This window comes from Oncorhynchus nerka, linkage group LG18, assembly GCF_034236695.1.
Source record: "Oncorhynchus nerka isolate Pitt River linkage group LG18, Oner_Uvic_2.0, whole genome shotgun sequence".
Classification (NCBI taxonomy): Eukaryota; Metazoa; Chordata; class Actinopteri; order Salmoniformes; family Salmonidae; genus Oncorhynchus; species Oncorhynchus nerka.
Window position 1 is genome coordinate 18,377,385 of NC_088413.1, and position 26,477 is coordinate 18,403,861.

General features: G+C 46.3%; 1 protein-coding gene across 2 annotated transcripts; it reads left to right on the forward strand.

Annotated features, from left to right (window-relative positions):
* LOC115117478 (von Willebrand factor A domain-containing protein 7-like) lies at window positions 1-26,477 on the forward strand. 2 transcript variants are annotated; one of them, XM_065003621.1, is made up of 18 exons: window positions 1-83; window positions 2,914-3,124; window positions 3,352-3,488; window positions 5,391-5,535; window positions 9,131-9,224; window positions 10,228-10,359; window positions 10,484-10,670; window positions 11,626-11,795; window positions 11,939-12,051; window positions 12,232-12,348; window positions 12,595-12,783; window positions 12,912-13,044; window positions 13,324-13,476; window positions 17,968-18,060; window positions 18,747-19,015; window positions 19,330-19,463; window positions 19,730-19,889; window positions 25,392-26,477. In XM_065003621.1, the coding sequence occupies exons 2-18, from the start codon at window positions 2,939-2,941 to the stop codon at window positions 25,791-25,793; spliced, it is 2,814 nt and encodes a 937-aa protein (XP_064859693.1). In that variant the 5' UTR covers window positions 1-83; window positions 2,914-2,938; the 3' UTR covers window positions 25,794-26,477. The 2 variants fall into 2 exon arrangements, with proteins under 2 accessions (XP_064859693.1, XP_064859694.1); XM_065003622.1 differs by lacking the exon at window positions 1-83 and adding an exon at window positions 169-200.

A 26,477-nucleotide genomic window follows, 5' to 3' on the forward strand; every position in this document is an offset into this window, starting at 1 on the left:
TGTTCCTCTACACTTTGGGTTACTGCTGCAACAGAGACAGGGAAAGAGGAAGAGATCCAACTACGCTCAAATAACCTGAGAAGGTATGGAAGCTTTGAGAAGGTTTCAAATAACCTGAGAAGGTATAGAAGCTTTGAGAAGGTTTCAAATAACCTGAGAAGGTATGGAAGCTTTGAGAAGGTTTCAAATAACCTGAGAAGGTATAGAAGCTTTGAGAAGGTTTCTTCACATAACTGGTGTTATTATATCACAAAACAATTCAGAGGTCTTCATTTTCATTTTGGTTAACATTATTTCTGTAATTTAAATGGTAAATGGTTTGAGTTCTTAGATTATGATATATTACATTTTTTTAATTGTTTGTTTTAACAATATTCTCAGTTATTGATGCTTTGTCAAAATATATTTTCTCAGCATTTATCAGTTCAGCGGAAAGATGGAAATGAATTGAATACAGACAATCAATGAATGGTCATATGTGTACAATCCTGTCAATCTGTGTACACCCTGGGATATATATATATACAATCCTGTCAATCTGTGTACACCCTGGGATATATATATATACAATCCTGTCAATCTGTGTACACCCTGGGATATATATATATACAATCCTGTCAATCTGTGTACACCCTGGGGATATATATATATACAATCAATACCCTGGGATATATATATATACAATCCTGTCAATCTGTGTACACCCTGGGATATATATATATACAATCCTGTCAATCTGTGTACACCCTGGGATGATATATATATACAATCCTGTCAATCTGTGTACACCCTGGGATATATATATATACAATCCTGTCAATCTGTGTACACCCTGGGATATATATATATACAATCCTGTCAATCTGTGTACACCCTGGGGATATATATATATACAATCCTGTCAATCCTGTACACCCAATACAATCCTGTCAATCTGTGTACACCCTGGGATGATATATATATATACAATCCTGTCAATCTGTGTACACCCTGGGATGATATATATATATACAATCCTGTCAATCTGTGTACACCCTGGGATGATATATATATATACAATCCTGTCAATCTGTGTACACCCTGGGATATATATATATACAATCCTGTCAATCTGTGTACACCCTGGGATATATATATATACAATCCTGTCAATCTGTGTACACCCTGGGATATATATCTATACAATCCTGTCAATCTGTGTACACCCTGGGATATATATCTATACAATCCTGTCAATCTGTGTACACCCTGGGATATATATCTATACAATCCTGTCAATCTGTGTACACCCTGGGATATATATCTATACAATCCTGTCAATCTGTGTACACCCTGGGATGATATATATCTATACAATCCTGTCAATCTGTGTACCCCCTGGGATGATATATATATACAATCCTGTCAATCTGTGTACACCCTGGGATGATATATATATACAATCCTGTCAATCTGTGTACACCCTGGGATATATATATATATACAATCCTGTCAATCTGTGTACACCCTGGGATGATATATATATATACAATCCTGTCAATCTGTGTACACCCTGGGATGATATATATATACAATCCTGTCAATCTGTGTACACCCTGGGATGATATATATATATACAATCCTGTCAATCTGTGTACACCCTGGGATGATATATCTATACAATCCTGTCAATCTGTGTACACCGTGGGATATATATATATATACAATCCTGTCAATCTGTGTACACCCTGGGATGATATATATATACAATCCTGTCAACCTGTGTACACCCTGGGTCAATCTGTGTACACCCTGGGATATATATATATACAATCCTGTCAATCTGTGTACACCCTGGGATGATATATATATATATACAATCCTGTCAATCTGTGTACACCCTGGGATGATATATATATATACAATCCTGTCAATCTGTGTACACCCTGGGATGATATATATATATACAATCCTGTCAATCTGTGTACACCCTGGGATGATATATATATATACAATCCTGTCAATCTGTGTACACCCTGGGATATATATATATACAATCCTGTCAATCTGTGTACACCCTGGGATATATATATATACAATCCTGTCAATCTGTGTAGACCCTGGGATGATATATATATATATACAATCCTGTCAATCTGTGTACACCCTGGGATGATATATATATATATACAATCCTGTCAATCTGTGTACACCCTGGGATGATATATATATATATACAATCCTGTCAGTCTGTGTACACCCTGGGATATATATATATACAATCCTGTCAATCTGTGTACACCCTGGGATGATATATATATATATATTTAAACCAAGAATGTATACAGATTGAGAGGGTTGTACATAATTTATACGACCATGATATATAGTATACATAGGATTCTACATATGACATACATTTAATCTAGGACAGAAAGCAGCAGTAAGGAGCAGAATTGTTCTATTTCCCAGCAGCCTTTCAGTTCAATGTTCGCCTTTTAACACTTGAGGAACTAAAGGTATTCAGCTAAAGGATATCGAGTACAAACGGCCCTGGTTGAGTTGAGCCATTGCCAAACACTATCTCTGAAGAGAACACTGTGCAACAGGGAATAGCGTATGGTGGGGGGATAACAGCCTAGGAATATACATCTCTGTATGCTCCTAGGAAATAGGAAATGCAGTGTGTGCCAGGACAGGGGCTAAGCACTGGTCTCTAATCAGTTTTGACAACGTCTAATTACATTTTACTGATGTATCATAAAGATGCTTCTGCATACTAACTACACCCTCAGTATAGGACATGTTGGGTTGTGGCCAAGAGGTTTAACAACAGGGGCTGGGTCGGGATTTCCTCTCTCTCTCTCTCTCGCTCATGCTCTTTCTCTTTCTCTCTCTCTTGCTCTCTCGCTCACTCACCCCTCCATCCACCAGCCACCCCCCACTCCCCAAAAGACTGATGATGTCACCGGTGCTGGGTGTGTCCTTCCTGGCCCTGGTCCTATCAGGAGGAGCCTGGGCGTTTGCTCCCATTGGGGGCGGAGCCTCCACCCACGTCAGCATCACGGGAACGGCCGTGCTACAGAAGGTCACAGAGGTGTGCCGAACCATCGCCGAGACAGAGGGACGAGACTTCACCCCCACGGTAAGTGTGTGTGTGTGTGTGTGTGTGTGTGTGTGTGCGTGCGTGCGTGCGTGCGTGCGTGCGCGTGTGTGCGTGCGTGCGTGCGTGCGTGCGTGAGTGTGTGTGTGTGTGTGTGTGTGTGTGTGTGTGTGTGTGTGTGTGTGTGTGTGTGTGTGAAAGAGCAAGATTAAGAAAATAGAGTAGTGTGTCAGAATGTCTAACCTTTAAACTCTGACCTTTCCCTTTAGGGTAACTCTGCTGAGGAGCTGGTCCAGGCCTGCCTGGGACCCAAAGCAACAGGTGAAGTGTCAGCAGCTAAGTTCAAATCTGCCCTGAATGAGATCTACATGCAGAACGGACAGGTGGACAGAGACTTTGTCAACAGGTTGGTGCTCCATTGATAGAGAATGAGGTTCCCTTATCATGTCAACAGGTTGGTGCTCCATTGATAGAGAATGCAGTTAACTTATTATGTCAACAGGTTGGTGCTCGATTGATAGAGAATGAGGTTCCCTTATCATGTCAACAGGTTGGTCTCCATTGATAGAGAATGAGGTTCCCTTATACTGTCAACAGTTTGGTGCTCCATTGATAGAGAATGAGGTTCACTTATTATGTCAACAGGTTGGTGCTCCATTGATAGAGAATGAGGTTCCCTTATCATGTCAACAGGTTGGTGCTCCATTGATAGAGGATGTGGTTCCCTTATCATGTCAACAGGTTGGTGCTCCATTGATAGAGGATGTGGTTCCCTTATCATGTCAACAGGTTGGTTCTCCATTGATAGAGAATGAGGTTCCCTTATCATGTCAACAGGGTGGTGCTCCATTGATAGAGGATGTGGTTCCCTTATCATGTCAACAGGTTGGTTCTCCATTGATAGAGAATGAGGTTCACTTATTATGTCAACAGGTTGGTGCTCCACTGATAGAGAATGACGTTCCCTTATCATGTCAACAGGTTGGTGCTCCATTGATAAGGAATGAGTTTCACTTATTATGTCAACAGGTTGGTGCTCCAATGATAGAGGATGACGATCCCTTATTATGTCAACAGGTTGGTGCTCCATTGATAGAGAATGAGGTTCCCTTATTATGTCAACAGGTTGGTGCTCCATTGATAGAGAATGAGGTTAACTTATTATGTCAACAAGTTGGTGCTCCATTGATAGAGGATGAGCTTCACTTATTATGTCAACAGGTTGGTGCTCCATTGATTGGGAATGAGGTTCACTTATCATGTCAACAGGTTGGTGCTCCATTGATAGAGAATGAGGTTCACTTATTATGTCAACAGGTTGGTGCTCCATTGATAGATAATGAGGTTCCCTTACTATGTCAACAGGTTGGTGCTCCATTGATAGAGAATGAGTTTCCCTTTAAAATGTCAACAGGTTGGTGCTCCATTGATAGAGAATGAGGTTCACTTATTATGTCAACAGGTTGGTGCTCCATTGATTGAGAATGAGGTTCACTTATTATGTCAACAGGTTGGTGCTCCATTGATAGAGAATGAGGATCCCTTATTATGTCAACAGGTTGGTGATCCATTGATAGAGAATGAGGTTAACTTATTATGTAAACAAGTTTGTGCTCCATTGATAGAGAATGAGTTTCACTTATTATGTCAACAGGTTGGTGCTCCATTGATTGGGAATGAGGTTCACTTATCATGTCAACAGGTTGGTGCTCCATTGATAGAGAATGAGGTTCACTTATTATGTCAACAGGTTGGTCCCCATTGATAGAGAATGAGGTTCCCTTACTATGTCAACAAGTTGGTGCTCCATTGATAGAGAATGAGGTTAACTTATTATGTCAACAGATTGGTGCTCATTGATAGAGGATGAGGTTCACTTATTATGTCAACAGGTTGGTGCTCCATTGATAGAGAATGAGGTTCACTTATTATGTCAACAGGTTGGTGCTCCATTGATAGAGAATGAGGTTCACTTACTATGTCAACAGGTTGGTGCTCCATTGATGGAGAATGAGGTTCACTTATTATGTAAAATGCTTGGAGTGCTTGGAAATAGCACAGGAGTGCAACAGATTATTATTTTTATTTTTTTAACTAGTTTTAAAAACAACTTCGTTTTCTTATCCAGCATATGTCATATGTCACATGTCACACGTCACATGACCCTTCTTCTAGTGGATCTAATGTATGAACTTTATAAACAATTAATCATTGTCATTATTGTGCCAGTCCAAGTGAACATTTGGTGTATCACTCTTACATCCGTTTTCTATATAAAACCAATTGATCATAATCTTTATTATAACAGCCCAGCCCATCACTTCAACTCAGAGGCGTTTTCTGAGGGCAGGCGCCTTATAACTGATGGGGTGGCCAGCATCAAGGCCAACGTACAAAGGGAGAACTTCCAGGCTGCCAGAGAGACACTGGGGAGAGTACTACACACACTACAGGTAAGAGGAGAGAGGGGGGGGTGAATGAGGGGATATGCAAACATTTCCAGTAGCTAGAGAGACACTGGGGAGAGAACTGTACACAGTACAGGTAGCTAGAGAGACACTGGGGAGAGGACTGTACACACTACAGGTAGCTAGAGAGACACTGGGGAGAGGACTGTACACACTACAGGTAGCTAGAGAGACACTGGGGAGAGGACACTGTACACACTACAGGTAGCTAGAGAGACACTGGGGAGAGGACTGTACACACTACAGGTAGCTAGAGAGACACTGGGGAGAGGACTGTACACACTACAGGTAGCTAGAGAGACACTGGGGAGAGGACTGTACACACTACAGGTAGCTAGAGAGACACTGGGGAGAGGACTGTACACACTACAGGTAGCTAGAGAGACACTGGGGAAAGTACTGTACACACTACAGGTAGCTAGAGAGACACTGGGGAGAGGACTGTACACACTACAGGTAGCTAGAGAGACACTGGGGAGAGGGGGAGAGGACTGTACACACTACAGGTAGGAGAGACACTGGGGAGAGGAGACACTAGGGAGACACTGGGGAGAGGACTGTACACACTGTAGCTAGAGAGACACTACAGGTAGCTAGAGAGACACTGGGGAGAGGACTGTACACACTACAGGACACTAGACTGTACACACTACTAGCTAGAGAGACACTGGGGAGAGGACTGTACACACTACAGGTAGCTAGAGAGACACTGGGAGAGGACTATACACACTACAGGTAGCTAGAGAGACACTGGGGAGAGGACTGTACACAGTACAGGTAGCTAGAGAGACACTGGGGAGAGGACTGTACGCAGTACAGGTAGCTAGAGAGACACTGGGGAGAGGTAGCTAGAGAGACACTGGGGAGAGGACTACAGGCTAGCTAGAGAGACACTACAGGTAGGAGACAGAGGACTGTACACACTACAGGTAGCTAGAGAGACACTGGGGAGAGGACTGTACACACTACAGGTAGCTAGAGAGACACTGGGGAGGTACACAGTACAGGTAGCTAGAGAGACACTGGGGAGAGGACTGTACACACTACAGGTAGCTAGAGAGACACTGGGGAGACGACTATACACAGTACAGGTAGCTAGAGAGACACTGGGGGGGAGAGTACTGTACACACTACAGGTAGCTAGAGAGACACTACAGGTAGGGAGAGGACTGTACACAGTACAGGTAGCTAGAGAGACACTGGGAGAGGGTAGGACTATACACAGTACAGGTAGCTAGAGAGACACTAGCTAGAGAGACACTGGGGAGAGGACTACACACAGGTAGCTAGAGAGACACTGGGGAGAGTACTGTACACACTACAGGTAGCTAGAGAGACACTAGTACACACTACAGGTAGAGAGACACTGGGGAGAGGACTGTACACACTACAGGTAGCTAGAGAGACACTGGGGAGAGGACTGTACACACTACAGGTAGCTAGAGAGACACTGGGAGAGGACTATACACACTACAGGTAGCTAGAGAGACACTGGGAGAGGACTATACACAGTACAGGTAGCTAGAGAGACACTGGGGAGAGGACTGTACACAGTACAGGTAGCTAGAGAGACACTGGGGAGAGGACTGTACACACTACAGGTAGCTAGAGAGACACTGGGGAGAGGACTGTACGCAGTACAAGTAGCTAGAGAGACACTGGGGAGAGTACTGTACACACTACAGGTAGCTAGAGAGACACTGGGGAGAGGACTATACACACTACAGGTAGCTAGAGAGACACTGGGGAGAGGACTGTACACACTACAGGTAGCTAGAGAGACACTGGGGAGACGACTATACACAGTACAGGTAGCTAGAGAGACACTGGGGAGAGGACTGTACACACTACAGGTAGCTAGAGAGACACTGGGGAGACGACTATATACAGTACAGGTAGCTAGAGAGACACTGGGGAGAGTACTGTACACACTACAGGTAGCTAGAGAGACACTTGGGAGAGGACTGTACACACTACAGGTAGCTAGAGAGACACTGGGGAGAGTACTACACACACTACAGGTAGCTAGAGAGACACTTGGGAGAGGACTGTACACAGTACAGGTAGCTAGAGAGACACTGGGGAGACGACTATACACACTACAGGTAGCTAGAGAGACACTTGGGAGAGGACTGTACACAGTACAGGTAGCTAGAGAGACACTGGGGAGAGGACTGTACACAGTACAGGTAGCTAGAGAGACACTGGGCAGAGTACTGTACACACTACAGGTAGCTAGAGAGACACTGGGGAGAGGACTGTACACACTACAGGTAGCTAGAGAGACACTGGGGAGAGTACTACACACACTACAGGTAGCTAGAGAGACACTTGGGAGAGGACTGTACACAGTACAGGTAGCTAGAGAGACACTGGGGAGACGACTATACACACTACAGGTAGCTAGAGAGACACTTGGGAGAGGACTGTACACAGTACAGGTAGCTAGAGAGACACTGGGGAGAGGACTGTACACACTACAGGTAGCTAGAGAGACACTGGGGAGAGGACTGTACACAGTACAAGTAGCTAGAGAGACACTGGGGAGAGGACTGTACACAGTACAGGTAGCTAGAGAGACACTGGGGAGAGGACTGTACACACTACAGGTAGCTAGAGAGACACTGGGGAGAGACACTCTTTTCTAGTGCTCCTAAATGTTTTGTCGTGCTCCTAACTTGTGTATGGAGCGGTAGGTAGCTTCGCGGTTATAGTGTTGGGCCAGTAACCGAAATGTTGCTGGATCGAATCCTTGAGCTAAAAAGGTACACATCTGTCTCTCTGAGCCCCTGAACAATGTTCCCCGGTAGGCCATCATTGTAATGAAACATTTGTTCTTAAGACTTGCCTAGTAAAATGAAGGTTAAAGACATTTTTTTTTACAAATAAATAAATAAAATAACAAATGTTTCTGTCGCACCAGTGTGATTAGAGCCCTGTCTGCAAGTAAGGGGAGAGAGAAGGAGAGGGAGAGAGGAGTGGGAGAGGGAGAGAGAGGAGTGGGAGAGGGAGACAGAGGGATAGGGAGGAGTGAGAGAGGGAGAGAGAGGAGTGGGAGAGGGAGAAAGAGGAAGAGGGAGGAGTGGGAGAGAGAGAGAGAGAGAGAAGAAGGAGGAAGAGAGGAGGAGTGGGAGTGGGAGAGAGAGGAATAGGGAGGAGTGGGAGTGGGAGAGAGAGGAGTGGAAGCGGGATAGGGAGGAGTGGGAGGAGTGGGAGGAGAGGGAGGATTGGGAGAGAGAGGAGAGGGAGAGAGGGAAGTGGGAGAGGGAGGAGTGGGAGAGGGAGGAGAGAGAGGAGAGGGAGAGAGAGGAGAGGGAGAGAGGGAAGTGGGAGAGGGAGAGGGAGGAGTGGGAGAGGGAGGAGAGAGAGGAGAGGGAGAGAGGGGAGTGGGAGAGGGAGAGGGAGGAGTGGGAGAGATGGGGGGGGGAACATCTATCTCACCTCATTTCTCATTTCATATTTCACCTTGGCTCAAGTATAATCATCTCATCTGTCTAGAGGTGGGTGTAATAGGGAATTAGATAGATAGCTTTCCCACAGACACAGACTTGGTATATAATACATGCTTGTGTTTTGTCAGGACTTCTACAGCCACAGTAACTGGGTGGACCTGGGATACACTGAACCCTACGCCAACCTGATCCGCCCCGATCTCCCACTGGAAAACCTGGCAGGTAGGGAGGCCTTGAGTTAATGCAGCAACGAGGACAGCTAGGCATGGGATCCAACTGGAGGGAGGGAGGAAGGGTGGTAGGGCAGGGAGGGAGGGAGGGTGGTAGGGCAGGGAGGGAGGCAGGGTGGTAGGGCAGGGAGGGAGGCAGGGTGGTAGGGCAGGGAATGAAGGAGGGAGGGTGGTAGGGCATGGAAGGGAAGGAGAGAGGGTGGTAGGGCAGGGAATGAAGGAGGGAGGGTGATAGGGCATGGAAGGAGAGAGGGTGGTAGGGCAGGGAAGGAAGGAGGGAGGGAGGGGGTGGTATTGCAGGAAGGAAGGAGAGAGGGAGGGGGTGGTAGGGAAGGGAAGGAAGGGAGAAGGGAAGGAGGGTGGTAGGGAAGGGAAGGAAGGGGGAAGGAGAGAGGGTGGTAGGGCAGGGAAGGAGAGAGGGAGGGGGTGGTATTGCAGGAAGGAAGGAGGGAGGGAGGGAAGGTGGTAGTGCAGGGAAGGAAGGGAGAAGGGAAGGAGGGTGGTAGGGAAGGGAAGGAAGGGGGAAGGAGAGAGGGTGGTAGGGCAGGGAATGAAGGAGGGAGGGTGATAGGGCAGGGAAGGAGAGAGGGAGGGGGTGGTATTGCAGGAAGGAAGGAGGGAGGCGTGCTTGGAATGTTAGAGAAAAAGTATGACAGCAGATTAAAAAGGAGAGACAAAGCGAGAAATCTGCTGCCACCTCTGGCTTCATATGATAATGAGGTCATTAAGGGTTTACAGGGAGTCTAAAGGGCAGACAGAGAGGGACACAAACACATATAATCTCCTATGTTCAACAGAGTGAGATAAAGCGGAATAGTCTGAGGGAAGTATGGGTAAGAGAAAGGACCACCACGCCCATTTAGGGTTTAGGAGAGTGTGTGTGTGTGTGTGTGTGTGTGTGTGGGGGGGTTAATGATTTGTGGTGGTAAATGATGTCCCATGACAATTTAGTTAACGGTTATTTTATAAGAAAACATTGTGATTTGGTTCGGTAGATGTCAGCACCCCGACCTGCAGTGACTGTGCCAGTGGGGGGTTCTGTTCCAACTCCATCCTTCCTAACATCCTTAATGAGAAGAAACTCACCTCTGGGTACATGGGGATCTTCTCCGCAGCTAAGCCTAAAGGTATACACACACACACACACACACACACACACACACACACACACACACACACACACACACACAACCTTCCCCAGATACCCACACACTCTCTGTATAACACCCATCATCACCTCTCCTCCCCCAGGTAAGTGTAGTCATGGAGGTGCAGCTGACCTGACCAGCTCTGAGGTTCCTCGCGGGGGCATCAGCAAGGATGAGCGTCGCTCTGACAACGTGGCCCTGCACACTGCTGCTGTCACCGTGGCAACAACCGCAACCCTCCGGCTGCTGGACGACATCCGGGGAGCCGCCGGTGACAACGACTACCTACGGTACAGAGAGGGGTAGAGGAGGGTGAAGGAGAGGAGAGGAGTAGACGGGGGTGAAGGAGAGGAGAGGAGTAGACGGGGGTGAAGGAGAGGAGAGGGGTAGAGGGGGAGAAGGGGAGGAGAGGGGTAGAGGGGGTGAAGGAGAGGAGAGGGGTAGAGGAGGGTGAAGGAGAGGAGAGGAGTAGACGGGGGTGAAGGAGAGGAGAGGAGTAGACGGGGGTGAAGGGGGAGGAGAGGGGTAGAGGGGGAGAAGGGGAGGAGAGGGGTAGAGGGGGAGAAGGGGAGGAGAGGGGTAGAGGGGGAGAAGGGGAGGAGAGGGGTAGAGGGGGAGAAGGGGAGGAGAGGGCTAGAGGGGGAGAAGGGGAGGAGAGGGGTAGAGGGGGAGATGGGGAGGAGAGGGGTAGAGGGGGTGAAGGGAGGAGAGGGGTAGAGGGGGTGAAGGAGAGGAGAGGGGTAGAGGGGGTGAAGGGGAAGAGAGGGGTAGAGGGGGTGAAGGAGAGGAGAGGGGTAGAGGGGGAGAAGGGGAGGAGAGGGGTAGAGGGGGTGAAGGGGAGGAGAGGGGTAGAGGGGGTGAAGGGGAGGAGAGGGGTGAGGGGGGAAGGAGAGGAGAGGGGTAGAGGGGGTGAAGGGGAGGAGAGGGGTAGAGGGGTGAAGGAGAGGAGAGGGGTAGAGGGGGTGAAGGGGAGGAGAGGGGTAGAGGGGGTGAAGGGGATGAGAGGGGTAGAGGGGGAGAAGGGGAGGAGAGGGGTAGAGGGGGAGATGGGGAGGAGAGGGGTAGAGCGGGGTGAAGGGGAGGAGAGGGGTGAAGGGGAGAGAGGGGGTGAAGGGGGGAAGGGGGGAGAGAGGGGTGAAGGGGAAGGAGGGTAGAGGGGGGTGAAGGGGAGGAGAGGGGGGAAGAGGGAATTACCCATGTTGAAGTTACTCACAATCTCTCTCTTTATCTCTCTCTCTCCCACAGCTTCATGGGCATAGCGCGATCGGCAGTGGTTGCTTTTGTGATCGACACCACGGGGAGCATGAAGGATGACATCCTTGAAGCCAAGAGAGTCGTCAATGAGATCATCGACAGCAAAAAGGGAACACAGGATGAGCCCTCCCAGTACATCCTGGTCCCATTCAACGACCCAAGTAAGGCTGGCTTTACACTCCACCAAGCATTCTCCTTAGCAAAACATCACTGACAAACTCTGGCATTCACCGAAATGCCTGTGTGATGTGTGGTTAAGTCAGGAAGTGGTTAGTGATCAGTGTGTGTTTGTTTGTGTGTGTAGAGTTCGGACCCCTGATAAGAACGACAAACCCTGATGTTATGAAAACAGAGATCGCTAAACTCAAAGCTGATGGGGGCGGAGACCTCCCTGAGATGTGCTTATCAGGCCTACAGGTACAGTGATTGACATGGCTATATTCCAATCAGCTTTCAGATATAATCCCATTCTTTCTTTATAATGCACCTGACAATAAATAAAGATACTAAGCTCTCTCTCTCTCTCTCTCTCTCTCTCTCTCTCTCTCTCTCTCTCTCTCTCTCTCTCTCTCTCTCTCTCTCTCTCTCTCTCTCTAGTTGGCGCTGACCGGTGCCCCTGCGTCGTCCCACATCTATGTTTTCACAGATGCCGTTGCCAAGGACATTGCGTTAAGGGACACCATCTTGGCCCTGATCAGGAGCACCAAGTCAACCGTGAGCACTTCCTCAAACACCTCCTCAAACACTTCCTGTTTTAGAAGAAACCATGTCCTGCAGTTCGGGATCTTATTAATTAGGGCACACAGTAACAAAACGCAGCTAAATGTTTTCCAACGGCAAACAAAAACAAGCCATTCTTATTGGAGAGGTAGTCACTCCCTTTTTTCTTTCATTCTTCATTTGGTGCCTAATGAATACGACCAGGCAAACTCTCTCAAACACACCTATGTGTCTCTCCAGGTGTCTTTCTTCATGACTGGTGATGGTGCTGGTGCTAGAAGGAGGAGGCGTGGAGTAGAGTCCAGCGAAGCTACATTCGAGACCTACAAGGACCTGGCGCTGGCGTCTGGTGGTCAGGCCATTGGAGTCACCAAGGAAAATCTGCCCCAGGCCACTGACGTCATCATCGACTCCTCCACCTCCGCTCTGGTGAGAATTTTAGAAATGCCTAGACATAATTGTTATATCTATGAAAATTAAATCCTCCACGTTACAATAAAACAACAACATACCATTTCTATCCTCCTCTCTCATTCTGTCCTCCTCCTCCTCCTCAGGTGACAGTCCTACAGCGAGCAAGGAACCCAGGCAAAACTGAGACATTCTCCTTCCTGCTGGACGAGTCTCTGAACAACATCACCATCTACATCACTGGAAAGTCCCTCACCTTCACCCTGAAGAACCCTGCAGGTGGGAACCTCCAACACCTACACACTGATCTAATATCAGTTTTCAGGTAAAGGTCCACCTAACTGAATAGGATGACATTTCCCCTAGACACTGATCTAAGGTTAGTTTTCCCTCCTTAATGGTTACATTTGACCTGTTTTGCTTGTTTGAGTATGTAGCTATCTTAATGTTTTTAAAGCACAAAGCACATTTTAACAAGGTATCATGAACCAGGTATATCCCATTGACAGTATGTTTGACTGTCATCCTATTTGACTGTCACCCTCCTTGCCCCTACAGGTGTGACCCAGAAACAGAATGAGGCCAACGGGGAACTGGGGACTGTCCAGACGGTGGGAAACCTCTTCCGGGTCCGTCTGGCCTCCAACAAACAGACAGGATTATGGGAAATCAGCATGAACTCCAACCAGCCCTACACACTGAAGGTCACTGGTGAGTTACCATAGAGATACGTCTGTTCTATTAAATATGTGTGTTATGCTCACGCTCAACACTAGATGGCAGCCAGGATACACACAGAGCCCAGACCTGGGTTTAAATAATGCATTCAAATGTGTCACATGCACCAAATAAACTAAAAAAAAAGAAATGTCAATTTTTCAGGACCCTGTCTTTCAAAGATAATTCGTAAAAATCCAAATAACTTCACAGATCTTCATTGTAAAGGGTTTAAACACTGTTTCCCATGCTTGTTCAATGAACTATAAACAATTAATGAACATGCACCTGTGGAACGGTCGTTAAGACACTAACAGCTTACAGACGGTAGGCAATTAAGGTCACAGTTATGAAAATTTAGGACACTACAGAGGCCTTTCAACTGACTCAGAAGAAAGATGCCCACGGTCCCTGCTCATCTGTGCGAACGTGCCTTAGGACTGCAGATGTGGCCAGGGCAATAAATTGCAATGCCCGTACTGTGAGACGCCTAAGACAGCTCTACAGGGAGACAGGACAGACAGCTGATCGTCATTGCAGTGGCAGATCACGTGTAACAACACCTGCACAGGATCGGTACATCCGAACATCACACCTGCAGAAACAGGATGGCAACAACAACTGCCCGAGTTACACCAGGAATGCACAATCCCTCCATCAGTGCTCAGACGGTTCGTAATAGGCTGAGAGAGAATGGACTGAGGGCTTGTAGGTATGTTGTAAGGCAGGTCCTCACCAAACATCACATCACCATCAGCAACGTCGCCTATGGGCACAAACCCATCGTCGCTGGACCAGACTGCGGACTGGCAAAAAGTGCTCTTCACTGATGAGTCACGATTTTGTCTCACCAGGGATGATGGTCGGATTCACGTCTATCGTCAAAGGAATGAGCATTACACCGAGGCCTGTACTCTGGTGCGGGATCGATTTGGAGTTGGTCTGGGGAGGTGTGTCACAGCATCATCGGACGGAGCTTGTTGTCATTACAGGGAATCTCAACGCTGTGCGTTACAGGGAAGATATCCTCCTCCCTCGTGTGGTACCCTTCCTGCAGGCTCATCCTGACATGACCCTCCAGCATGATAATTTCACCAGCCATACTAGTCGTTCTTTGCGTGATTTCCTGCAAGACAGGAATGTCAGTGTTCTGCCATGGCCAGCGAAGAGCCGGGTCCCAATTCCATTGAGAAGTCTGGGACCTGTTGGATCGGAAGGTGAGGCCTACTGCCATTCCCTCCAGAAATGTCCGGGAACTTACAGGTGACTTGATGGAAGAGTGGGGTAACATCTCACAGCAAGAACTGGCAAATCTGGTGCAGTCCATGAGGAGGAGATGTACTGCAGTACTTCATGCAGCTGGTGGCCACACCAAATCCTGACAGTTACTTTTGATTTTGACCCCCGCTTTCTTCAGGGACACATTATTCCATTTCTGTTCGTCACGTCTGTGGAACTTGTTCAGTTTATGTCTCAGTTGTTGAATCTTGATATCTTCATACAAATATTTACACATTAAGTTTGCTGAAAATAAACGCAGCTAACAGTGAAGATGTTTTTATTTTTGCTGAGTTGACAACAGGTTTAGGTAGACCTTACCGTAAAATGCTTACTCATGAGCCCTTAACCAACCATTCAGTTTTAAAAAGTAAGTAAGAAAAAGCAAGAAGAAAACTGGTTCCGAGTCAATTTTCAGGGGTAAAAGTTAGTTGAGGTAATTGAGGTAATGTCAAGAGAATTAAGTTCTCAGTGTTCATAAACCCCATTTGAATTGATTACTCAGCCTGATACCCAGAATTTGTAGGAAACTGGTTGTAATGAATCCGACGGAGGCCCAGCTACAATTGTCAGGAATGTTTATTTATGAGAGCTCTGGTCATAATACCATGTACAAAGGTTTATATACCGCTCATTTCGTCATAAATGTCCTTCCTCCTCCTCTCAGATACAATGGAAATATAGTTCACAAGCCTTCTCACATTGTCTGCCACCTGTGAAACAATCTACTACAAGCCCAAGACCATAGTCTGGCTTTTTTATGGCGGTTTTTGAGCAGTGGCTTCTTCCTTGCTGAGCGGCCTTTCAGGTTATATCGATATAGGACTCGTTTTACTGTGGATATAGGTACTTTTGTACCTGATTCCTCCAGCATCTTCACAAGGTCCTTTACTGTTGTTCTGGGATTGATTTGCACTTTTCGCACCAAAGTACTTTTATCTCTAGATGACAGAATGTGCCTCCCTCCTGAGCGGTATGACGGCTGCGTGGTCCCATGGTGTTTATACTTGCGTACTATTGTTTGTATAGATTAACTTGGTACCTTCAGGTGTTTGGAAATTGCTCCCAATAATGAACCAGACTTGTGGAGGTCTAGAATTGTTTTTCTGAGATCTTGGCTTATTTCTTTTGATTTTCCCATAATGTCAAGCAAAGAGGTGCTGAGTTTGAAGGTAGGCTTTGAAATACATCCACAGGTACACCTCCAATTGACTCAAATGATGTCAGTTAGCCTCATAGTCCACCAATACCGTATGCGGGTTTGTGACTAGGGCTCAAGCTCATTAGCATAACGCACAATGCGAAAAAATATTCCTAAAAATATTTAACCTCCACACATTAACAAGAAAAATAGCTCAAATGAAAGATAAACAAGTTGTTTATCTACCCAGCAAGTCAGATTTCTAAAATGTTTTACGGCGAAAACATAGCACATATTTATGTCCAACCACCACTGCAGACATACCTCATTAGCATAGCCAAGTAGGAAAAAATATGCAATCAACAAACGCAGGATTAAAAGAAAAATAATTTCACTAACCTTTTGAAATCTTCATCAGATGACAGTAATATAACATGTTACACAGTACATTCATTTTTTTTTCAATAATATGCTATATATATCCATAAATCTCTGTTTACAATTATGCATCGTTCAAAAAATGCTACTGCAATGTCAGGAGAAATGAAAGAGCTCCGGCAGATAACGTCAGCTAACAAGGAATACACATCATAAACTTTGACTAAATATGCATGTTTTACATATGTATAGCAAGATACACTTCTTCTAAATGCAATCGCTGTGTTACATTTATTTTTAACGTTACATTTTGCGTTCACTAGGCTATAATAGGGAGTCGGCGCTCCCATATTAGCATAATGACTCCTCTATCTTGGAGTCGACAGAAACCCAAAATTAACACATAAATATTCCCTTACCTTTGCTGTTCTTCCATCAGAAAACCTGGAAGGGATTATACTCACCAAATTAGCGTTCAGTTTTCAAGTCTGTGTCTTTCGGTTCTCAAACTAGCCACATTTCGGTCGAAATGTAGGCAAATTTCAAGTGGATGCCCACCAAAACGTCGAAAGTATATATTATATGTCGAGTAAACTTGTCAAACTATGTTCATAATTAAGCTTTAACATGTTATAAAGGTACACCGGAATCGTGAGGGCGAACAGACACACACACGTCTTTTAATCGATCCTGAGGAAAAGAGAGAAAAACAGCAGAGCGCGCATAGGCGCACACTTTTTTTGGGCGTGACCGAGACCTGCACGCGATTCTCACAATGACACGCCTCATTGAAAGCAGGCTTCGCGCTGAAGACGTAGAGACTGTTCCCAGAGCTGTAACTGCTTGGGAAGTGCGTATACGATGACGTCAAAGTGGTGCCAACTTTTTCCATTACAAGAGAGACTTTGGGAGAATGCATGCCCTGGGACTTCTGCTTTACATAGAGACAAAATTTAAACGGTTTTAGAAGCTTTAGAGTGTTTTCTATTCGATAATATTTTTTATATGCAACTTAGTGTATGTAAACTTCTGACCCACTGGAATTGTGATACAGTGAATTATAAGTGAAAAAATCTGTCTGTAAACAATTGTTGGAAAAATGACTTGTGTCATGAACAAAGTAGATGTCCTAACCAACTTGCCAAATCTATAGATTGTTAACAAGAAATGTGTGGAGTGGTTGAAAAACAAGTTTTAGTGACTCCAACCTAAGTGTATGTAAACTTCCGACTTCACATGTATGCTATGTTTGGTATAGTTAGTTTCTTAATGCAAAAACAAAAGGAGGAGGGATGTTTGGTCGTGGTGGATGGGTGGGTGTATTACGCAATCATCTCGCATCCCAAAGGTTGCTTGTTAATAACTCACCAGAACAATTTGAGCTAATTAGCAACTTTTCAACTACTTAGCATGTTAGCTAACGCTTCCCCTTACCTTAACCCTTTTAGCTAACTCATTACCTAACCCTAACCGTAACTATTTTAAATCATGTACAAATATGTCAAAAAGTATTTCACCCCAGGTCTGTTAGAGCCATGAGAGAAGGGAGAGAATACAGCCCTGACTGAGTGTGTGTGTGTGTGTGTGTGTGTGTGTGTGTGTGTGTGTGTGTGTGTGTGTGTGTGTGTGCGTGCGTGCGTGCGTGCGTGCGTGCGTGCGTGTGCATGTGCGTGTGTGTGTGTGTCCAGGTCAGAGTACCATTGCCTTCATTTATGACTTTGTGGAGACTTTCGAGGGACCTCACCCAGGATACGCCCTCATCTCTGGCCGTCCAAAAGCAGGTAAAACACTACAATATCATCTTAAAATCATTACCATATCAAGCAGGTAATCTGTCAATCACAATTTTACTAAGGCGACATCATGGCGACATTATCTACATGAATGCAGCTGCCACTTCATTAAAGCCGTTAGAGGCCTGATCATGATCATTATGATCATTGCGCACATCGTTTTTCTCACTGGCGAGAGGTTTTGCACAGGTTTTGCATCGCTGCATTCTCTATCAGAAAGTAGGCTGGCCCTCTTTGATGTTGTGTTGGTCAAAACAATGCATTATGTTCATTTATAAAGCCGACTTAATCAAAGTCATAAAAAGCCATTAATTGTAATTTGTAATAATCGATGTCAACAGTTACATAGCCACACCCTTCAAGATAATTTTCCTTCTCTCTCTCTCTCCCTCTTTTTCTCTCCCTACCCCTACACTCGTCCTCCTCTCTCTCTCTCCCTCTTTTTCTCTCCCTACCCCTACACTCGTCCTCCTCTCTCTCTCTCCCTCTTTTTCTCTCCCTACCCCTACACTCGTCCTCCTCTCTCTCTCCCTCTTTTTCTCTCCCTACCCCTACACTCGTCCTCCTCTCTCTCTCTCCCTCTTTTTCTCTCCCTACCCCTACACTCGTCCTCCTCTCTCTCTCTCTCTCCCTCTCTTTCCCTCCGTTCCTCCTCTCTTCTCTCCTTCTCCCAGGCATGCCTGCCATGCTGTTGGTATCAGTGTTGGGCAGAAAGGGCCCAGCCTCTGTCAAGGTGGCCAACATTGCCTTGGTGACAGTGTCAGGGTCAGAGGTCGTAAGTGGGGCCCTGGAAGACATGGGCAACGGGGAGTTCCTAGTTACGGTAACCAAGGTCCCTGCGGGGGAGTTTGTGGTGCTGTTGAACGGGACAGATGTGGTCTCCTCCACCGTGTTCCAGAGACAGTCCACCACTCAGATGTCCGTCTCCAAGGTTACCATCAAGGTAAGTGATGATGACACACTTCCTGTTTCCATTGAAAAACGGCTTTCATTTGTAAATCGTGAAGGAGTCTATATTGCATGTTGGGATAGTGTCAGACAAAAACCATGGTCATAGACAATTATAGACCATATCAGAAAGAAAAACGTGACTGACTATTACTCCCTAAACATGTAGTACTGTGGGCCTACTTACAAATTACAACATGGACTTTCTAAGCACAGAAATGTGTCTCTGTAAATGAGCCAACAAACAAAAAGTGGACCTCACAACAACTCCTCAACAATTCCTCTTTCGTGTTGTTCTTGTCTTCTCAGGCCGTGGTGGACAGAAGCATGGAGCCTGGTAAACCCTTCACCCTTCCCTTCACCGTCAGGACCGACGCCACTGGAGGCAGCTACAAAATCAGTGCCAGAAACGACCGAGACTTCAAAATGAACGTCCCTGGCAGGTAGGGATCAGGGCTGGAATATCCTGAGACTGGTCCCAGATCTGTTTGTTTTGTTTGTCTTGCCAACTCCTATGGTCATTGTCACGTGGCACATTGACCATAGGCGTTGGCAATTTAAGCACAAACAGATCTGGGACCAGGTTATCTGGTTAAAATGAGCTCCTTCTCTGCTAGCAAAATGACTCAACATTATTAATGATTGTCCTCTCTTGGCATCACTTGCATTGACACTTAATGCTAACCCATTGCTGCTGCTAACTTATCAGCATCGCTGTGACCACCGGAGGAAACGCCACCGGTGAACTGACCATCACGGTGCCCGCCAACACACCCTCAGGAACAGACGTCACCCTGACCATCGAGGCTGTGGCCCCCGGGGCGTCCGACTCCAACTACGCCGTCCTGCGCCTCTCTGTCGTCACCAAGGTAACCTCAGATATATGTACAGATATATATATAAATATATTATCCTGGACAAAAACAAATGCAACATGAAACAATATTGAAGAGTTACAGTTCATATAAGGAAATCAGTCAATTTAAATAAATTCATTCGGCCCTAATCTATGTATTTCACATGACTGGGAATACAGATATGCATCTGTTGGTCACAGATAACTTAGGGGTGTGGATCAGAAAACCGGTCAGTATCTGGTGTGACCATCCATTTGCCTCAGGCAGAGCGACACATTTTCTTCGCATAGAGTTGATCAGGCTGTTGATTGTGGCCTGTAGAATGTCGTCCCACTCATCTTCAATGGCTGTCCAAAGTTACTGGATATTGGCGGGAACTGGAACACGCTATTGTACACGTCGATCCAGATCATCCCAAACATGCTCACTGGGTGACATGTCTGGTGAGTATGCAGGCAATGGAACTGCAACATTTTCAGCTTCCAGGAATTGTGTACAGATCCTTGTGACATGTGGCCGTGCATTATCATGCTGAAACATGAATGGCACGACAATGGGCCCCGGGATCTCGTCACGGTATCTCTGTGCATTCAAATTGCCATTGATAAAAAATGCAATTGTGTTCGTTGTCCATAGCTTATGCCTGCCCATACCATAACTCCACTGCCACCATGGTGCACTCTGTTCACAACGTTGATATCAGAAATTAGCTAGCACACACAACACCATACACATTGTGTGAGGCCAGTTGGACGTACTGCCAAATTCTCTAAAACAACATTATGGTACGGCTTATGGTAGATAAATTAACATTAAATTCTCTGGCAACATCTCTGATGGATATTCCTGCAGTCAGCATGCCAATTGCACTCTCCCTCAAAACTTGAGACATCTTTGGCATTGTGTTGTATGACAAAACTGCCCATTTTAAAAGTAGCCTTTTATTGTCCCCAGCACATGGTGCACCTGTGTAATGATCAGGCTGTTTAATCGGCTTCTTTATATGCCACACCTGTCAGGTGGATGGATTATCTTGGCAAAAGAGAAATGCTCACTAACAGGGATGTAAACAAATTTGTTCACATTTGAGAGAAATACACTTTTTGTTTTTATATTTCTGTAATTTTTTATTTTTTATTTCAGTTCACGAAATATGGGACTAGCACCTTACATGTTGAGTTAATTTTTGTTGTTGTATATAATAAATATAATAATATATAATGTATAATAAACTTAGTTCACAAGATTAAACATTTAGGATCTAGGTTGTGAGATGTTGCAAACCAACCAGAAAAACCTGGCTTTAACCAGCAAAACATTATGTTTACTATACTAAACAGGACAACCTAAACATGAGCTGCTCCCTACATGGCAATGTTTTTCACCTAACAACTCCCCAAAAACGTATAGAACCCTGTGTGTACATTCTAATGTGACATCACAATGGGTGTGGAAATGTAAGATAGTAGAGGTATAGATAAAGATACACTAGAGAGCTGAGAGGCCTATATGGGCTGTCTCCACTCTATGGGCCATCTCCACTCTACGGGCCATCTCCACTGTATGGGCCCGTCTCCACTATATGGGCCATCTCCACTGTATGGGCCCGTCTCCACTATATGGGCCATCTCCACTGTATGGGCCCGTCTCCACTATATGGGCCATCTCCACTCTATGGGCCGTCTCCACTCTATGGGCCATATCCACTCTATGGGCCGTCTCCACTATATGGGCCGTCTCCACTATATGGGCCGTTTCCACTATATGGGCCATCTCCACTATATGGGCCGTTTCCACTATATGGGCCGTCTCCACTATATGGGCCGTTTCCACTATATGGGCCATCTCCACTATATGGGCCGTTTACACTATATGGGCCGTCTCCACTATATGGGCCATTTCCACTCTATGGGCCGTCTCCTCTCTATGGGCCGTCTCCACTCTATGGGCCGTCTCCACTCTATGGGCCGTCTCCACTATATGGCCTTTCTCCACTTCCAAATGGCTTTCCTCATCTCTTCTCCCTCATCATCATGATCACGGTCTCTCCTCTTTCTCTCTCCTCTCTCTCAATTCAATTCAATTCAAGGGGCTTTATTGGCATGGGAAACATATGTTAACATTGCCAAAGCAAGTGAAGTAATATAATATACAAAAGTGAAATAAACAATAAAAATGAACAGTAAACATTACACTCACAGAAGTTCCAAAAGAATAAAGACATTTCAAATGTCATATTATGTACTGTATGTTAAAGAGAGTGGGGCTTACGCTGCATCCCTGTCTCACCCCACAGCCCTTTGGAAAGAAATGTGTATGTTTTTTTGCCTATTGTAACCGCACACTTGTTGTTTGTGTACATGGATTTTATAATGGCATATATTTTTCCCCCAACACCACTTTCCATCAATTTGTATAGCAGACCCTCATGCCAAATTGAGCAAATGCTTTTTTTTAAATCAACAAAGCATGAGAAGACTTTGCCTTTGTTTTAGTTTGTTTGTTTGTCAATTAAGGTGTGTAGTGTGAATACGTGGTTTGTTGTACCGGGGTTGGGGTGCATAGGAGGGGCATAGGTCTGATCTGAGGGGTTCTAAATGGGGTGTGGACATGGTTGACTTGTGGGGGTGTTGATTGGTTGGGGTGGGGGTGTGTATGTGGCTGGTGGTGTTGTGGTCTGGATGTTAGTCCTCTCGGCATGTGTCCTCTATGTGTACTTCCGGGGGGGTCCAACAGGTCTGGGAGTGTGTCTCGCTGGTCTGGGTGGGGTGTCTATTGATCTGGTTCTCCTATGTGAAGTGTTGGGGCTGCGTTTGAGAGTGATGTCCTTTGGAGTCCGGGCAAGGGGGCACACTGCTGCCTTGTTTAGGTGGACCTGATCATAAAGGCTGTTTAAGTCCAGGGTGGAGTGGTGGACCAGGTAAACATTTGGTTTTGAGGCACAGTCACGGGAAATACTTGTGTTTACCCGCTGTATGGTAGCAGGGTGGAAGTATTTTTGTGGTAGCAGGGTGGAGATAACCACTTGTGCATTGGGGAAAGTAGAAGAAGATTTTTCAATCACTCCCTTCAGTGCTGTGGCCACCCTTTCTTGCTGTGTTCTAAGGTCAAATGTGCCTGTGTGTATTATTATGTGGCTAGGTGAACATAGTTGGTCCTCAGACAGAAGGTCTAGGGCGCGCTGGGTGTTTGGACACCAGAGTATAGAGACTGTGTGTTTGGAAAAAGTTTATTTTCTTCTATACATTTCCCATTTGAGTCCATAAGGTATACAATCTGTGTCTTGTGTATGTCCTCAGTGGGTGTGGGGGGTTGTCAGGAGGGCTATCAGGGTGGCTGACAGGGGGGGTGCTCAGAGGGGTGAGATCCCCTTGGCTTGGGGTTCTTCATTTGTCTGTTCTGCTGTGATGTCGACGTCAGGGTCTGGGGTGGACTGTTCTGCTGTGGTGTCGACGCTATGGTCAGGGTCTGGGGTGGACTGTTCTGCTGTGATGGCGACGCTATGTTCAGGGTCTGGGGTGGACTGTTCTGCTGTGATGTCGACGTCAGGGTCTGGGGTGGACTGTTCTGCTGTGATGGCGACGCTATGTTCAGGGTCTGGGGTGGACTGTTCTGCTGTGATGTCGACGTCAGGGTCTGGGATGGACTGTTCTGCTGTGGTGTCGACGCTATGGTCAGGGTCTGGGGTGGACTGTTCTGCTGTGATGGCGACTCTATGTTCAGGGTCTGGGGTGGACTGTTCTGCTGTGATGTCGACGTCAGGGTCTGGGGTGGACTGTTCTGCTGTGATGTCGACGTCAGGGTCTGGGGTGGACTGTTCTGCTGTGATGACGACGTCAGGGTCTGGGGTGGACTGTTCTGCTGTGATGTCGACGTCAGGGTCTGGGGTGGACTGTTCTGCTGTGATGGCGACGCTATGGTCAGGGTCTGGGGTGGACTGTTCTGCTGTGGTGTCGACGCTATGGTCAGGGTCTGGGGTGGACTGTTCTGCTGTGGTGTCGACGCTATGGTCAGGGTCTGGGGTGGACTGTTCTGCTGTGGTGTCGACGCTATGGTCAGGGTCTGGGGTGGACTGTTCTGCTGTGGTGTCGACGCTATGGTCAGGGTCTGGGGTGGACTGTTCTGATAAGTGATGGCGACGCTATGTTCAGGGTCTGGGATGGACTGTTCTGCTGTGGTGTCTTGACTTTTGTCGGGAGCTGAGGTGGGCTGTTCTGCTGGCTTCTCTGCGGTGGTGGCCACCTCTCCAGTGGGTTGTTCTCTGTCACCCGCCGTCCCCCTCATCCCCTCCTCCAGCAGTCTGATCCTCTCCTCTAGTGCTCTGTTCTTCTCCTGCTCTTGCTTTTTATATTGTTGAAGTTGTCTCACCACAGTCCAGAGTGCAGATACGTATCTCTCCACCTCCATCTCTCCGGGTCTGGTTAAGGGGTGTTGTTGTGCTGGACTGTTGTCTGGGTCTGTGCTGACTCGAGTGTAAACCCTTGCTGTTCCAGCTCCACCTGTCTTACCTCCAGCTGGGTGACTATAAACTTCGTGTCAGTGAGGGAGTAGTACTCTGTGCTGGAAGGTTGGAGTTGCTCGTCTGTGGGGTTTTATAATGAAGAGGTCTGGTCTGACCCGCTCGGGGTGGGGGTATCTTTCTCAAGGGAGAGCTTCTCCTGCTTTGATTAGGTGAAAGTCTGAAACTGTTTGGGGTTGACCTGTACCTGTTCCAGACTTATAGAGATTTATATTAGCTGACTCAGAGTCCTCGCTGTCTAGAATCTAGATTTTTTTTTACCCCTCATTAACACCCCCCCTCTCAACAGAGAGGTAGTGTGTTAGTGTAGCACTGTGCCATAGCAGGGGATGGTTTGTGTGGAAGATGAGGTTGCTGATGTTCCCATTTTTATAATAGTCAGCAAAAAAGTGTCTCTTGATTTTCCACAAGGAGCTTCATTTTGGGATCTTTTCTTGCCTTTTCATTCTTTACATACACATGGTACTGGATTTTAATTACATCTGAACAGCGGGAGGCAGCTTCTAAGGCCTCTCCATTTGGTTGGAGTAGACTGTTCGACTCTCCTGCCATTGTTGGGCTAAAGGGCATTGACACCTCTCACTCAATTTAGCATTCAGTCCTTATAAAGTAATGTCATGTATTTTTCTTCTTGGCTTTTGGAAATAAAATATAGCTTCAGACTAAACATTACTCACTCAGTTCCAGGTTGGATGGTGTTTCAGGTTTCTGTTGTTTTCTAGAGCATTTGCTGTATAGCGTTGAAATAATAATCTTTGGTAGTTGTAATCCTTCCAGGTGATTCCGTAATTCCCTCCAAAATCAGGTTGTATGTTTTGAGTTTGATTTGGAGTGAAGGTTATGTTGTAGAGGGTAGCATCCTGTATATGTTCCTGACAATAATCCAAGTTTGTCTAACTCTATATCTCTTTTTTTAAAGAACATGCTGGAAAATGCAGGAGTTCATCTGATCATGACCTCTTTCCCTCTCTCTCTGTGTCTCTCCCCCCACCAAGGTGACAGATTTCACCCCTCCCCAGTGTGAGGTGGTCAGCGTCTCGGTGGTCGACTGCCCAGCTGACCCAGCAGCCTGCAGCTCCGCCTTCTGGCAGCTCTCTGCCAACCTGACCGATGGCGTCAATGGCACAGGCATCACCAGCCTCACACACCGCCAGGGAGCGGGCAGCCTCACCCACACGGACCTGAAGCAGACGGTTGTTGCAGCAGCATTCAACGCTTCGTGCTGCTCTCTGTCCGTGGAGCTGGTGGCGGTGGACAAAGCCATGAATGTCGGCACCTGTCGGTTTTCCATCGTCCGCAACGCGGGACCGCCCTCCATCGCTCTGTCCCTCCCACTGTTGGTGTGTCTGCTGGTCTCTGCCTTCTTCACTACGTCCCTCAGAGACCTACTTATCTGATCTAATGCTGCGTTAATAACCAAGTGTGAAGGTGGAAATTGCCCGTTGTGAAGTTGTAAATACCTGTTGGATTCATTCACGTGCTTTGAACTCGTTGAGAAACGCAAATTAGTCAACAAGCTACTTTAACCATGAACTAAAAGTACAGCTGTCACGCTTTTAAACATGTTCAACGTGTTCAAAAACCATTTTAATAACAATGTTTTGTTGTTGCATCTAACTGCTGAACATGATGTTATTGAGTTAATTTCCTTAGTAGGTGACGTTAGAGGTCAGCATGTGGGAGAAGACGTAGCTCAGGGATGATAGACTAGTAGTTACCAGTTGGAGGGGCATTCAAGCTGATTTTCCCAGTGGTATGTGGTAAATACCACCTTCCCACGTGGTTATGAACGCAGGGTAAGGCTCATGTATCGACTGCCTGACCAATGCTGCCTCTTGAAGTTAAAAGGTTATGCTCCAGGCCAGCTACATCGCAGACATTGCATTGCATCAACAATGGTTTGTGTGACAAAGACAACATTTAAATGAATGTCACTTTAAAAACTGCCAACAGTACTCTCTCTCTCTAAGCACTTTCTCAACATGTTATTTGCACTGTAAGATTGATGTTAAATTTTTGTATCATAATGTAAGTCTCCAGTTACATCTCAATCATGAATAAAAAGCTACTGTGTGAATGAC